Here is a 15,260-nt window from a genome sequence, read left to right as displayed (position 1 = left end):
TCCACCCCTGTTCAGTGGGGGACATGTGTCCTCAACACCCAGGGCGCACGATGCTACATTAGCCTCTGATCGTGCTGGGTGATGGGCAACTGGGGAGGCAGCCAACCCCGAAGCCGGAGGTGGTGAGCTCGTGGTGAGCATCACAGCGCTCCCCATATAAGGTCGCAAGGGTGGAGCCGGGCAGGTGAGAAGGAAATAGCCCCCAGGGGGCTTGCTGGGCCAGTGCCTGCTTGCACAATGTCCTGCAACCACTGAACCCTGGGTCAGCCCAAGGGATGACCCAAACTTTTGTTCCTTCAGGACCTGAGCGCTCTGTGGGCCCATCATTAAGGAACTGCCTTCCTTTTTCCCAGTAAGAAGAACCACAGTGCCATCCCCGGGCTCCACACGTAATCTACCTGCCCCAGTGTGTGGACTCAATTCACATTCCCTCGGCTGACTGAGATCAACATCCCCTTCCATGCCTGCTGCTTCAGTGGTATAAGGAACCAGAAACAGCCCATCGGGGGAGGGGACAGCCTCGGCTTTAATTCACTTTAATTCATTGGAAGCATGACTGTGTTTCCTGATGAAGGCATTCCTTTCTTGGACACTAGCCCAAGGTCACAGGAAGGAAAGCAAAAATTCCTCCAGTGCGTTCTTTCTTTGGTGTAATCGTGGGGAGGGGCCACTCCCACCTCCATTGCTTGGTTCCTGGACCCATGCGTTTGGGCTGTGGGGGAATGGCACCATATAATGCCTGCTGGGTCAAGGCATACACTACACCCTGGAGAAGAGCGCTTGAACCTTGCAGGGTGTTGGCTCTCAACAAGCACCACAACTAGTCTTCTACAGACCCTTCCACCATTCTCCCCAGCCAGCTGCTTCTGGGTGATGGGGCACATACATGGTAAGTCCAGGGAATTTCATGGGCTTGAGCTCTCTGCCACACTTTCTTCAACAAAAAGTGAGTCCCTTGGCGGTCCACTGGTGGCCCAGTGGTTAAGACTTTGCCTTCCAATGCAGGGAGTGTGGGTTCAATCCCTGGTCAGGGAGCTAAGATCCCACATGCCTCGTGGCCAAAAAAACCAGAAAACATAAAACAGAAGCAAGATTGTAACAAATTCAATAAAGACTTTAAAAATGATCCACATCAAAAATCTTTTAAAAATAATAAAATATTTTTTAAAAAATGAGTCCCTCAGTCCAAGGCAATGTTGCTTCAGTTGCCATGGTGATGGATAAATAAAGCATTCTCTGAGTCCACAAATGGCAGTGTCGGTAGAAGCAATGTGGCTGGAAAGGCAAGTTCTGACCTGAAATATACAAGGGCAAAACAAATCACTGTCTATTACATGATGAAAGAGGTCCTATATCTCCAGACAACTGCCTGGTCCCTCTGGGGAATGGCACCATATTAAGAGCTCAGCGTGGGTCCCTGCTGGTGACAAGGTGGGCTCTCAGCCATAATGGAAACCAAGTCAGCCAGGCCGAGGGAAGTTTGTGTGGCTGAGCCCCTGCGTAGCCTCCATTCCTGCCTCCTTGGCCACTTGGACATGGACCCGTTGAGCAAGCACTGGGGCAGGGGAGGAAAGAGGCTGACGTCCTCAGAGTAGGTCATCTTGTCCACTTGACACGCAAGAGCTTCCTCCATGGTAGATGTCCTTTGGTGAGTATCTCTTCTCACTCTGTGCCCATTCTGAGAGCTCCATCTGCTTGCCTTTCCCCCAGATCTCCTAGAAAAAGTATTCTTCCCAAGTCTCTCATCAGCTGGCCAACCTGTTAGCCACTGCCCATGAGTCAACATAGAATCAACATTTTTGCCTCTGGAAGAATTTCTCTTCACTATGGTCCTTCAGGGCTTCTTCTGAGTGTGTCTGTAAAGCCACAGCCATCCATCTCTGGCTGGGGTCACCACCCCAGGCAGACAAATCTTTAAATCAGGCACACACCTTTTCATCCTCTGTTGACTGATCACCACGCTTCCCATGAGGGCATAGCTGTGAGTTTAAAAGAGTTGGTAATACAGTAGGAGCAGGTACCATGGAGTCTAAGTTGCCTACTCATGAAGTCTCCTTGTTCCTTCCAGGTCTGTCAGGGACCAGTTTCATTTTACAATGGAATGCTGCGTGCATATCCACGTTTAAGATTTAGTAGGTACGATAACATCTATCTTATGATGGACAGCTTGAGTCATAGTTTCTTGGTATCCATGGCCAGGCATTAAGTCGCCACTTAGATCCAGCAGCAAGCCAGGAGTTCCCTTTGAAATGGAGGAAAGTTGCTGGCAGAAGAAGGCATGGCCTGACTCCAAAACTCTGGGTGCACACACAGTGATTTTCCTATTGGGACTTGCTCCACAGAGCACCTCTGTCTGCCACACACACTAAAAACAACAGGTTCTGCTGGATCATGGGGTTTAAGTGGCAAGGCAGCTTGCATCAAAGCCTAGACCTGATGAAGAACCCATTTGTTCTCTGGGTTCCACTCAAAATTAGCAGTCTTAGTGGGTACCCAGTAAATGAATTAGAGAAGCTTACCCAAGCAGTAAATGTGTCTATAAAATCCAAAGAAGCCAGTCAGGCAATGGACCTCTGTCCTCATGGTGGGCCTTTGTATGTCTGAAAATGTCTTTATTTCCACCTTCATTTTTGAAAGATACTTTTGCTCAGTATAGAATTCTAGGCTGGCAGTTAACTTTTTTCTTTTGGTCCTTTAAAGATGTTGCTCCAATGTCTTTTCATTCACGTAATTTCCAATGAGAAATTTGTTGCTCTGCATGTAACGTGTCTTTTTTCACCCTCTGGCTATTTTTTTTCTCCTTATCACTGGTGTTGATTATGATGTGCCTTAGTATAGTTGTTTGTTTTTTGGGTATTTTTTTTTTTGATGTTTCTTGTGCTTGGGGTTCATTGAACGTCTTAGATTTGTGATTTATGGTTTTCATCGAGTTTGGAAAATTTTCAGCCATTATTTCTTCAATTTTTTTTTTCTGTCCCTCCTCTTTCTTGCTCTTCTCCTTTGGGATTCCAATCCACATATTGGACCACTTGATATTGTCCTACAGTTCACTGATGTTCTGTTTATTTTTTAAATTCTTTTTTTCCTCACTGTTTTATTTCGGATAAGCTCTATTGCTACGCCTTCAAATTCAGTAATATTTTCTTGTGTGATGCCTAACTTGCCATTAATCCCATACAGTGTGTTTTTCATCTCAGAAAGTGTAGTTTTCATCTCTTAAAGTTCTCTTAGGTTTTTTAAAAATGTCTTTTATGATTCTATACACTTTTAAAAAAATTTATTTACTTTATTATTTTCTTTTTTGGCTGCGTTGGGTCTTCGTTGCTGCATGCAGGTTTTCTCTAGTTGCGGCAAGCGGGGTCTACTCTTCATTGCGGTGCATGGGCTTCTCATTGCAGTGGCTTCTCTTGTTAGGGAGCATGGGCTCTAGGCACGTGGGCTTCAGTAGTTGTGGCACACAGGGTCAGTAGTTGTGGCGCACGGGCTTAGCTGCTCTGCAGCATGTGGGATCTTCCTGGACCAGGGCTCGAACCCATGTCCCCTGCATTGGCAGGCAGATTCTTAACCACTGTGTCACCAGGGAAGTCCCTCTATTAACTTTTTGAACATGTGGAATACAGCTTTCATAACTGCTTTCATGTCTTTCTCTGTTAATTCTAACATCTGTGTAAGTGCTGGGTGGATTTTGATTATTTGCTTATTCTCCTCACTATGGTTGTGTCTTCTTGCCTGCTTGAATGTCTACTAGTCTTTGATTAGATACCAGACGTTGTGATTTTACCTTTTTGGGTGCTGGATATTTTTCTGTTCCTGTAAATTTTCTGGAGCTCTGTTCTGGGATGCAGTTAAGTTAGTTGGAAACGGTTTAATACTTTTGGGTCTCATTTTTATGATTTGTTAGTAGGCAGATCTGGAGCAATGCTCAGTCCAGGGCTAGTTCCCACTCCCAAGGTATAATCTTCTAGAGAATTCTGCCCAGTGCTGGTGAATTAACAAGTTTTTCTAGTCTGACTGCTGCAAAACAACACTATTTTCAGCGTAGGTGAGCACCAGGCACTATGCCTGGTTCTTTCCCCAGCCTTGGGTAGTTTCTTTCTACGAAAGTGCTAGTCAGTATGCTGTTGGGTACTCAGGGGGACCCTCTGCTGATCTCCTGGTTCTCTCTCTGTGCAGCTCACTCCTCTCTGGTACTTTGTCCTGAGCCTTCCAGCTGCCAGACCCTCAGCTCTGCTTCCTCATCTCAAGCAGCCCACGGAGCTCCCCCCCCAGTCCCCTCTCCCTGGATGGGCAGCCATAGGGATCACTTTTGTTTATGGTGGCTGAGGGATCACAGTCCTTTGTCCCCTGGCTTCTAGCATCGTGAAAATCATTGTTTCATGTATTTTGACTATTTTCTTCACTGTTTCAGGTAGGAGGGTAAATCTGATCCCCATTACTCCATCTTGGTTGAAAGCAGAAGTTAATTTGCGTTTTCCTGTCAATAAGGTTGAGCACATTCTCATATATCTATTGATCCTTTGTGTTTCTTCTTCTGTACAACACACCCTTGTTCATATTATTTGCTTGTGTTCCTTTTGGATTACTTTCATTTGTTCTTAAGGATTTGAAAGGGCACTTTTCAGTGTAAATGGCAAGACCCTTGCTCACACTGGTTTAAAGAAAAGAGGAAATTTTATTGTTTACGTAACAAAATACCCCCTGCTCCTTCTCTCTTTCTAACAGGAACTGTGGCTGTTGGGGTGACGTCCCACCATCACAACATGGGCTACAAAGCAGGGATCAGCCACCTGCAGCCTGTGGGCCAAGTTCCTTTTCTGTAAGTAAAGCTTTTCTGGGGCACATGCTCATTTGTTTACATATTGTCTATGGCTGTTTTCATGCCATAGCAGTAGAGGCAGAGACTAGGATATGAAAAACCTGAAGTATTTACTATCTGGACCTTGGCTGAAAAAGCTCACCTGCCCCTGGTCTAAAGCAAAAGATGAGAAATTCTCTCTCCCAGTTTTTTTTTCTTTTTTAAAAAATTTATTTGGCTGCACCGGGTCTTTGTTGCAGCACGTGGAATCTTAGTTGCCACGTGCGGGATATTTAGTTGCAGCATGAAGACCCTTTGTTGCAGGATCTAGTTCCCTGACCAGGGATCGAACCAGAGCCCCCAGCATTGGGAGTGTGGAGTCTTAACGGCTGGACCACCAGGGAAGTCCCTCTCCCAGTTTAGTATACAACATCCTAAAGGAGTTCACCTATTGGCCTGGCGTGAATCATATGGTGCCCCTGATCCGGGGTCGCTGTGGGTGGAGGGGAGATGGAGAGCTGACCAGCCACCTCGGGTGACATGTCCACCCCCTGTGGCGGCCACTCTAGGATCCCATGAGCAGAGTGGAGCCAGAACAAAGACTTACGGGAATGGGGTTCAGGGGACAGGGGGTGCCAGGCAGACAAACACCAGACTGTCCAGCAAAGGGACGATGACCTTTGTCTTGTGTCCACGTACAAGGGATTGCTCAGTGAGCTTCAAAAGCAGCCCTCCATTTTGGGGCACAGTGGACTGGGGATGGACTCCCAGCCGGGAAAGAAGGCTCACGAGCTGCTTTGGAGCCAGAGCCAGGAGTGTGCTGCTGTGTGGGCACCTGCCTGCTCTGGAACATCTGTCGGGGTGAGGGGTGCTTCCTGTGGACAGACGTGAGCTGTGTGGACAGATGTGAGTTGCATGGATGGGTCATCTTAGGTCCTGTCCAGTGGTCTCCATGGAAGGGCAGAGGGTCCCCTGCAGGCACCAGATAAACACCCACCCAGAAAAGTGATACTGCTGCCCAGGAGAGAGAATATCAGGGAACTGTTGGGGAGCCTGTGAATGTTCCCAGGAGAGAGGGGTCAGCTTACACGTTGCCAGACCAGAGGTGAGGCCATAGCCCTCCCCAGTGCCTCTCCGTTCTTCCTCTCTGGCAGCCGCCCCGGATGGGTGGAAGCAGGGCCGAGCTAGCTGAGCGGCTTGCGGGAAGGAACGAGGGAGACTGCTGAGCACAGCCCCCTTTCCCCAGAGTTCATCCCAGGCCCTAAAGGGCCCAAGGTAAGATTTAAAGTTAAATCTGGTTCAAAGGTTTGACTCTGTAGACCTGGACGCTCTAACTTCTGAACTGAGACATTGTTTGTGACTCGGTTACTGTATGTTGTACACGTTTCAGGGTCTGAGGCTAAGGCTAGCCTTAGTCTGGCTTGCAGTGTTGCAAAGACCAGAAACCCACCGTACCAGCCTATGTAGGAGGAGTTTATTGTAAAGATACTGTTATGGACTGAATGTTTGTGTCCCCAAAATTAATATGCTGAAATCCTAACCCGCAATGTTATGTTTTTAGGAGGTGGAGCCTTTGGGAAATGATTAGGTCATAAGGGTGGAGCCCTCATGAATGGATTAGTGCCCATTTATGAGGCCAGAGAGCTACCTCTTTCCCCATGTGAGAACACAGAAAGACAGCCCTCTGTAACCAGGGATAGGGCAGTCACCCAGAACCAGACCATGCTGGCATCCTGCCCTTGGACTTCCAGCCTCCAGAACTGTGAGAAATAAGCTTCTGTTGTTTGTAAGGCACCCAGTCTATGGTACTTCGTTATAGCAGCCCAAAGTGATTAAGACAGACACAGAGGAACCTCATGGATGCCTGAGGACACTGGGATTCCCTGGTCTGGGGAACCCAAGACACTGTATCCATCAGCTGGTCACAGAGCCCTTAGTTTTAGAAATAAAACTCTAATGCACAATACCAGCTACCAATATGTGAGCATGTAAAGCAAGCCAGGCACTGTTCAAAGTACTCTCTGGGTATTAACTCATTTAATCCTTCCAGAAACTCACTGAAATACTGGGGTAGGTCCTATTATTATTCTCTTTTTACCTCCGAAGAAATTGAGGCACAGGAAGATTTCTAGTATCCAGACTAATGGGCAAGACTCACAGGTATCCACTTAGGCAAGTGCTAAGAAAAACTACAGGGTGAGCTGGGGCCTGATCCAGCCCAGTCAGGTAGGCAAGGCTGCCCTGAAGGGACAATCCTGAAACAGATTGGGGCTGAGCACACAAAGTGAAGGTGGTCAGGGAGGGGCATCCAACGTGAAGGGCTTGGCAAGTGCAAAGGCCCTGAGGCAGGAGGGAGCAGGAATAGTAGAGGAACAGCAAAGAGGCCAGTGAGACTGGAGTCAGAGACTGAGAAGAGAGTAGGGACAGGGCTAGAGGGCTGAGCAGACCCTTGCTGGGTCTGAGCATGAGAGAATATCCTGTGCAAATGCGGACACAGTGGGAATGAAGGACGTTGTTATACATACACTGGGACAAGGGCAAAAAATGGGGACTGTCCCAGACAAATTCAGACGTTTGATCACCCTACTTAAAAGCTAAGATGAAGAATTTGGTTTTAACTGTAAAATGGCCACGTAGGCTGCTCGGCCTTTTTTTTTTTTTTTTTTTAATTTAGGTATCATACACATAAAGTGCATACATATTTAGAGTACGGTTTGATTAATTATGTACAGACCCATATACCAAGATGGGTCTGGTCAAGATACAGAATGTTCCTAGCCCCTCAGTTCATAATCCCCCCAAAGTATCCTCTAGTTTGACCTCTAACACCAAAGATTGTTTTTGCCTGCTTTTAAAAAACTAAGGTATAATAGATATACAGTGATATGCACTACTCTGAAGTGTAGAGCTTGAAGAATGTTCCTTTTATGTACTCCTGCATAACCATCACCCAAGTCAAATTATAGAACATTTCTAGAGGCCCAGAAGGCTCCCTCCTACCCTTTCCAGTCAATACCTCCCACAGAGGTAGATGCTACTGTGATTTTATCTCCATGAGCCAGTTTTGCCACAGGTTCCTTTAGTGTTGCATCTTCGAACCTCTATCTGTCCCCTCATCTGCTCCACCTGGCTGCCCTGCTCCTACTGAAGCTCCCCCCGCCTCCGCCTCCCTTTCCCAGGTTGGGGATCCCTAACCCTGCATCCTGGCTCCCCAGCCCTCGCCCACCCCCATGGCCTCAGTGACCTCCCACGAGTTCTAGGCCGCCCCTCCTCTCCCGACGCCAAGGGTTTGTTTGGGTGGAAGACGTTCTCCGTCACCCTCCTTCCCCAGGCACACGAATAAACCCGTAATCTTGGTATAAGCAGGGAATCGCTAGGCAAACCCAGCCTGGAGACAAACAGCAGGCCCTTTCCTACCAAACTGACACCCCAAGGCATCTGTTTGCGGGGAGGGGAAGGTGGGCAGTAGAGTCTGAAGCGGCCAGTGCGGGTGCAACACGAATTCACGGGGCGCTGGGTAGACCGCGGGGGCGCCCCTCTCCAGCAGCCCCCACCCTGTACGGGCGGGCCTGTCTCCCGCCCGTCAAGTTAGAAGAAGGTCGCCTTTTCCGTAAGGCCGCTCCCAGCCCAGATGAGACCCGGTTTTAAAAGAGACAGCCGAGGCTGCCAGCGCTGCGTCTGCGGTACGGCCCTCGACGCTCACGTCAGCCCACCGGCCACGAAGCCCCCAGGGAGGCCAGGCCCCGTGGGTCTACTCCGAGACCCCAGGTCCCCTTCTGGAGACAAGACGTGCGCGCGCGGGAGCGCAAGCCTCGCATACAGAGGCCCGGTACCCGACGCGCTCGCGCACGCCGCCCGGCCGCCCTCTGCGCACGCGCCTGCGCCACAATCTCGGCGGAGCACTGGCTATTCGCTCGCCCCGCCCCCGCCGGGCGACACTCCCCTTCGACCCCGCCCGCCCGACCTTCCCAGCATCCCGACACCCCCCCCCCTACGGCAAGCGGCGAGGTCCGATCCCGCCGGGAGCCGGGAGCCGGGAGCGCAGGGGCGGGGCGGCGCGCTGAGGTCAGCGCGGCGGCGGCCGGCCACGCCGTGGTTGGCTGCGCCCGCGCTGGCCGCGCCCTGGTTGGCTGCGGGCCGCGGGGCTGTGCCGCCGGGTCGAGGCTGGGGTCGGGGCTCGGGCGCCGGCCGGGCTTGCGCAGCGCTCGGCTCCGCGCCGCTGCAGGTCGACGGCGGGCGGCGAGGAGGGTGCGGCCGCGGGCGGGGCCGAGGAGCGCGAGGCGGGGGCGGGCGGCGGCGCCGAGGGGAGGAGACCAGCCCATGGACCCGCGGGGCCCGGCGCCCCAGACGCTGCGCCGCCGGGACCGAGCCCAAGATGTCGGCCTAGGCCGGGGCGCGACGACGCGGACGGGGCGGCGACGAGGGGCCGCGGCTGCCGAGGCTCGCGGCCGCCGGGACGCTGAGGGCTCGCCCTGACGGACTGGCCGAGCGGGCGGCGAGAGGCCGGCGCGTTGGGAGCGGGCCGCGCGGCACCATGTCTGCCAAGGTGCGGCTCAAGAAGCTGGAGCAGCTGCTCCTGGACGGGCCCTGGCGCAACGAGAGCGCTCTGAGCGTGGAGACGCTGCTCGACGTGCTCGTCTGCCTGTACACCGAGTGTAGCCACTCGGCCCTGCGCCGCGACAAGTATGTGGCCGAGTTCCTCGAGTGGGGTAAGTGTGCGCGGGCCTGACCCTCGGCTCTGCGACCCCCCGCCCGGTTGCGCCCTCCCCCCACTCCGCCCGCCTCCTCCCTGTCCTCGGGCTTCCGCTCATCCCGCCTCGTCACCGCTCCCAGACCCGCCGCCCCATCCCTGTCCGGCCGCTCCTGGCGCCCTCACCGCTTCGCGGCTCTCCATCCCGCCCTGCCCTCCTCTTTGGCCTTCTCACATCCGCGTTCGGCCGACCCGCCCCCTCATCCTGCCCCTCGGAGCCACATCCTCCGTTCCCACCCCCACCCCCGCGCCCGGCCATCGCCCCGGCCGCTTCCTAGATCCACCCTCCGAGTCTGGATATCGTTTCCTGCAGCACTCCCTGGGATATCCGCCCCTCGCCCTTGGGGTCCGGAGTCCGCGTCGAGTTGCTCCCCCCGCTCGCCCTGCTGGCTTGTGGGGGCAGCGGCGTGTGCTTTTTGCGTCTGTCCCCCGCACCCCCGTGCGTCTCCTGGGAGCCCCTCCTAGGTGACAGCCTGTCTGCATCCCTTGGTGTCCGGGGCCTGAACATCCCTTTGACTGTACCACCTCTAAGGGAATTTTAAGGTTAAAAGCCTTGTTTTGAATACGCCATGCGAGAGCAAATTGATTTTTTTCATTGTAGTTTTGCCAGACCCTTGTAATATTTGGGGGGCAGCTGGAACTGTTAGTATATGGAAGTCACTTAAGAACTTTCTTCGTCTGATCTTTGCGTGCCTTAATCATTGGTTAACTAAGTTATTATGCTTTATTAGGACAAAAATTTGATTAAGCTACTTAATGGTTAGAATCTCAAGAACAGCTACACGTGTAAAGTAAAATCTTCTTACAGTCTCTCTCTCTAACTTGGACATTTTGTCAAGACCCTCAGCCTCATATAAAAATACTGAGAAGGAAGATGCAATGTTTCTGTTCCGGGTTCGGGCCAGATCTATGAAAATCTTATCCTTGGGTCATGTGCGTCATTGGACTAGGATTGTGCAGTTTGATCCAGTAATTTCTAACCTTTGGGGCTGATAAAGCTGATATTGACATGAAGAAACAAACGAATGTATTCCATAGTGAGGCCACCTCCTCTGCCAAAGTGGTAATTAGAATTTGGAATTTTGTTTACAAAATAAAACTTAAGTTGTGATATTCTTTAGAGAGCTGCTGTTTTTCGCGCTTCAGTGGAATTTTGATGTCTTGTGAGAGTAGCAGTAGAAGGAGGCCCACAGCCCCAGGACAGCCTGTTATGCTTTATTTTGGTGGGGTCCACCTTTCTTGATTATATACGATATCAGTAAAATAAGAGTACTATTCATTTTCTGGGGTCATTTATCAGTGACATGATTTCCAACTGAATGAGTTAACTGACTTCACAGTTGCTTTGAAAGTGAAGTCTTTGGTGCCTGTTACATCCCAGCCTTCTGAGTATCCTCTTTGCTGTTCTTGCTGAGTGTTTGATCTTGAAATCCAGTTTCAAGATCAGGTTCAACTCAGTGCTTGGTATGTGAGTAAATGTGTGACTGCAAAGAGGAGGCAGAGGGAAGGTTGAGTTAGCAGGTAAGGTGTGGTCCAGCTAGCCTCTGGCCTGGGGACCTGCAGTGCCTCGGAGGGGCTTATCCTGAAGGCTGGGTGCCCTGTGGAGCAGTGGTCCTTCCTTGTGCAGCCCCCTCACCACCAGACGGTACCTGCCACTCTGTGAACTGGTGGGCTTCACTGGAGGAAGCTCTTCTCTGCATGTGCGGAGGTCTTATGAGATTTGGGTTTTCCAAGTCTTAAGTAGAAGCTCTGTGCTGTAATAAAGAAATATTTTGAAAATCTTGTGCTGGCTCTTTGGAAATTATGATTACAAATAAATTACATTATTCTAAAGAACTCAGTCTGCACAGAACTTTAAATTACAGAGAAGAATGTACTCTAAGGTGGCATGTTCATGGAATAGTAATATATTTTAGAAGCAGTATTTCATCTCATGTGTGTTAACATACGCACCGATGTAACTCCACAGTGTGTATTACTAGTTAGGATGTGTGTGCGGTCATTATTTAGTGTTACTTGGAATGCCCAGTCATTGTGTTTGGAAGGCAAAGAATGGTCTTTCAAGTGGAATTGTTTGCGGAGCATTATTAGGTGCCCTGACTTCCAAGTGGAATTACTTCTGCTCTGCTCAAGAAACACATACATAGGCTGTCAACCTGCAGATGGTTGAGTGTTTGGATTTACACTCTGCCTGATGTTTGAGACCTCTGATGTTTGAGTCCTCTCCTGCAGAGGGGCCAACCTTGCTAGGTGTCTGTTAACAGTTATGTAGAATTCTTGAAACTTAATGAAGGAAAATAGCCGATTCAGCCCAGATTTGAGACTTACTGGGGAATCTTTGAGGAAATTTGGAAAGTATAAGTATTAAAGATTTTAAGTTTTAAAAGAAGATTTTCTTATTTCCACAGTGGCTGCTTGGGACAAGACTCATCCTAGGCTTCACTGTAGATTTTGCCTTTAATTTTCCCTTGATTGTGTTTATAGTTTGATTAGTTTTCTCTATGAGATCCAGGACCTTAATTAAAAGTTGGAAATACCCTGCTTTGCGTGTGTATTTCTTTAAGCTGTTTTTTAAATGCAAATTTGATACAGTTTGAAGCAGAGCATATGAAACATTTTGAAATTTCTACAAGTAGACAGCAACAAATATGGACAACTAAATGAGGTGAAATTGTTGTCTTTCATCTTCGTTATATAAAAATACTTTTACATGTCTTAAAATTTTTTTTTCATGACTTAAAAATAATGGCCGGTATTATATTTAGACAGAGCTGATGTTTGAAGTCCCAGCCCATTGGCATTGGGTGGATCACAGTGGCCCTCTGCTCTGAGCCCCACGTGGCCTGCAGAGCAGGTGGGAGGCCTGGAGCTCGCTGCTGGCGGCATACGTGAGCGTGGGTTTCCCGTTTCCCAGTCCAGAGCATCTTCTCTCATCGTGCCACCATGCTTCCTCTGTAAGGGCTAGAATTAATCTTTGTAGCCCTCTGTTTAATTTCCTCATTGGTGATTTTTCTTATTATGAAGGAAGCGGTACCTTCTCAGAGTTCTCCTTCATCTGTGTGAATTCCTGTAGCTCTTGGCCTGGGGATGCTCAGCCCTAGGTGTGAGTGGGATGACTCTACCAAGTTTAATACGTTCAGGCTTAGCTGATGGTGCTGAACATCTCAAGATACATTTTAATCTAATGGTTTCTCCAGATAGAATTTTTGCATAACATAAGAACACGTTTTTTAACTAACAGATATAAGAAACAGATCTTTTGAATAATAAGATCTAACTTGTAGGGGAATACTGGGATTGGGTAATAAAATTTAGGTTAACATAATTTGGATTTGTAAATAGGTATTTGAAATGCATGGTGATATTGACTACATGGCAAGTGATGGGACTGCTGAAACCATTAAACATTAACCGGCCAGCCTTACTTTTTCTCTCTTAAAACCTCCTCCATTGACAGTTGGGCTTTGAGGTAAACAGCAGTGTCTTTGTTAAATGTAGACTTGCAATAAGTAAAACTGGAGTTGGAGTGAGTTGTTCTCACTTCAAGATACCACTGTGTGAGCTACCTGAAAAAGCTTCTGCTGTGTGGTGAATTGCTCTTCAATTGCAAATGCACGTTAAGGTAAAAACTCAGAATGCGCCGGTGGCAGTGTTGACAGGAACGCCCCTTGCCTTTGCCCTGCCTCTTGTTGCAGCACCTGACGCCCTTGGAAATCTTGTCCTGTCTGTGCTGACGTCTGTGATGCTGGATAAACATGCGAGCAAACAGGACTGTTAATTTCAAACTATATTAAGTACAGCAAAGCTATTGAATGCTTTTCTTGGTAAAGAGGCAAAATGTATTTTTTGAGACTAATAAAGTAAAAGGATCATGCTACAAGAGACCACATATAGATTTTTTACCCTTTTTAAAAAAATCATAAGTGGTAAAATGGGGCTTCCCTGGTGACGCAGTGGTTAAGAATCTGCCTGCCAATGCAAAGGACACGGGTTCGAGCCCTGGCCTGGGAAGATCCCACATGCCGCGGAGGAATATGGTAATTTTTGAAGGCTTTATTTAGACTTAAAATCTACCAAAGAACAATTAAACAATTAGTATCTATTTTATCTTATTTTTTAATTTTATTCATTTAAAATAAAACAGATACTATCTATGAGATGAAGATCACACTTCATAGTATGATTTTAAATAATCTGTGTTTCATATTAGATTTTTGCCAGTAGGTAAGTGGCAGCAAAATTGTTTTCAGATTAAAACTTTGCAAAAAGGATCAATTGTATAATAGGAGACTTGAAAAAATTTTTTTTAAATATTTAATTTAATTTATTTATTTTGGCTGTGCTGGGTCCTAGTTGTAGCACGCGGGATCTAGTTCCCAGACCAGGGATCGAACCTGGGCCCCCTGCATTGGGAGCGCGGAGTCGTACCCACTGGACCACCAGGGAATTCCCCTATAATAGGATGCTTTGGATTTTTGTTGTCTTTAGGAAAGAATTAGAAATTTGAAGAGAAATTTGAATTGAATTATATAATTTCTGTTCTTGTATTGGAGCTTCTTTGGAGACGTAAGGAATTTACTCTTCAGCGGGGAGTCCTAACATTTACTGCATGATGACGATTCCTCTAGCCTCCAAAATCACAGAGTCATGGGTTTGAAAACGGTTAGGAGTTTGAGAGATCCCATGATCTGCCCTCCACCCCCATTTCCCCTCTCGTTTGGGTAAACCGGGCTCTGGACATTTTCCCTAATCATTTCTGAGCAAGTAGCCCTCTCACCAGGGTTTCTCTCCTTCATGGACCCATGGTCAGCCCTGGGCCTTCTTGCCGGCACCTGCTTTGAAATATCTTAGTTTTATTTTAAACTTTCTTCCCCCCCGCCCATTCCCATTATCAGTGGCCTAGCTGAAGCTCTCAAGCCCTCAGACCTAAATTAAAGCCTTTCTTGCTTGAAGATTTAAATATCTCTGCCAGATCAGTCTTCAACACTGCTTTTCATTTCATCATTCCCCCTTTCAAAACTTCTACAATGACTTTGTATTCTGTTGCCTTAAAAAAAAATCAGGTCTGAAATCCATGGTCCAACGCTGGAATTTAACATTGACCTAAGGGACTTCCCTGGTGGCACAGTGGTTAAGAATCCGTCTGCCAATGCAGGGGATGAGGGTTCGAGCCCTGGTCTGGGAAGATCCCACATGCCACGGAGCAACTAAGCCAGGGCGCCACAACTACTGAGCCTGTGCTCTAGAGCCCGCGGGCCACAACTACTGAGCCCGTGTGCCACAACTGCTGAAGCCCGTGCGCCTAGAGCCCATGCTCCGCAACAAGAGAAGCCACCGCAATGAGAAGCCCATGCACCGCAACGAAGAGTAGCCCCAAAGAGGTTGCTTATAGAAGTTAGACCCAGAGTGGGCTGGCTGGTAGACGGACTACTGTTTTGCATTATATTGAATAACTCTGTAGAACTACTTGACTTTTAAAACTGAGTAAATGCATTACCTTAATAAAAGTAAAATTGTATTTAATGAAAATCACCCCCACAGGATATGGTCAGAGGTGCCATTAATCTCAACCTCTAAAACTTGGATTAGTTGTATCTTTTTAGGTTTATTTGTTTCATTTATTTATTCATTCACTCATTTATTTTTGGCTGTGTTGGGTCTTCGTTGCTGCGCGCGGGCTTTCTCTAGTTGCGGCGAGCGGGGGCTACTGTTTGT

The 15,260-nt window shown here is 48.6% G+C and overlaps 1 protein-coding gene across 4 annotated transcripts in view; it reads left to right on the top strand.

Moving 5' to 3' along the window:
* The first annotated feature begins 1,446 nt into the window (after positions 1 to 1,446).
* The window catches only part of CDC42BPB (CDC42 binding protein kinase beta), a 121,879-nt gene continuing 108,065 nt past the window's right edge, over positions 1,447 to 15,260 (top strand). For 2 of the 4 annotated variants that reach the window (XR_007475708.1, XM_049706323.1), the window contains exon 1: positions 9,089 to 9,504. Coding sequence is in view for 2 of the 4 variants with exons in the window: in XM_049706323.1 (XP_049562280.1) it covers positions 9,330 to 9,504 (175 nt within the window). In the remaining 2 variants the exon portion in view is untranslated. Of the gene's footprint in view, positions 1,653 to 4,722; positions 4,817 to 9,088; positions 9,505 to 15,260 lie in introns of those variants that run through there. The other 2 variants (XM_049706324.1, XM_004262425.4) reach the window with 2 other exon arrangements.

The sequence above is a fragment of the Orcinus orca genome, chromosome 2 (genome assembly GCF_937001465.1).
Source record: "Orcinus orca chromosome 2, mOrcOrc1.1, whole genome shotgun sequence".
NCBI lineage: Eukaryota > Metazoa > Chordata > Mammalia > Artiodactyla > Delphinidae > Orcinus > Orcinus orca.
This window is presented reverse-complemented; position numbering and strand designations above follow the sequence as displayed.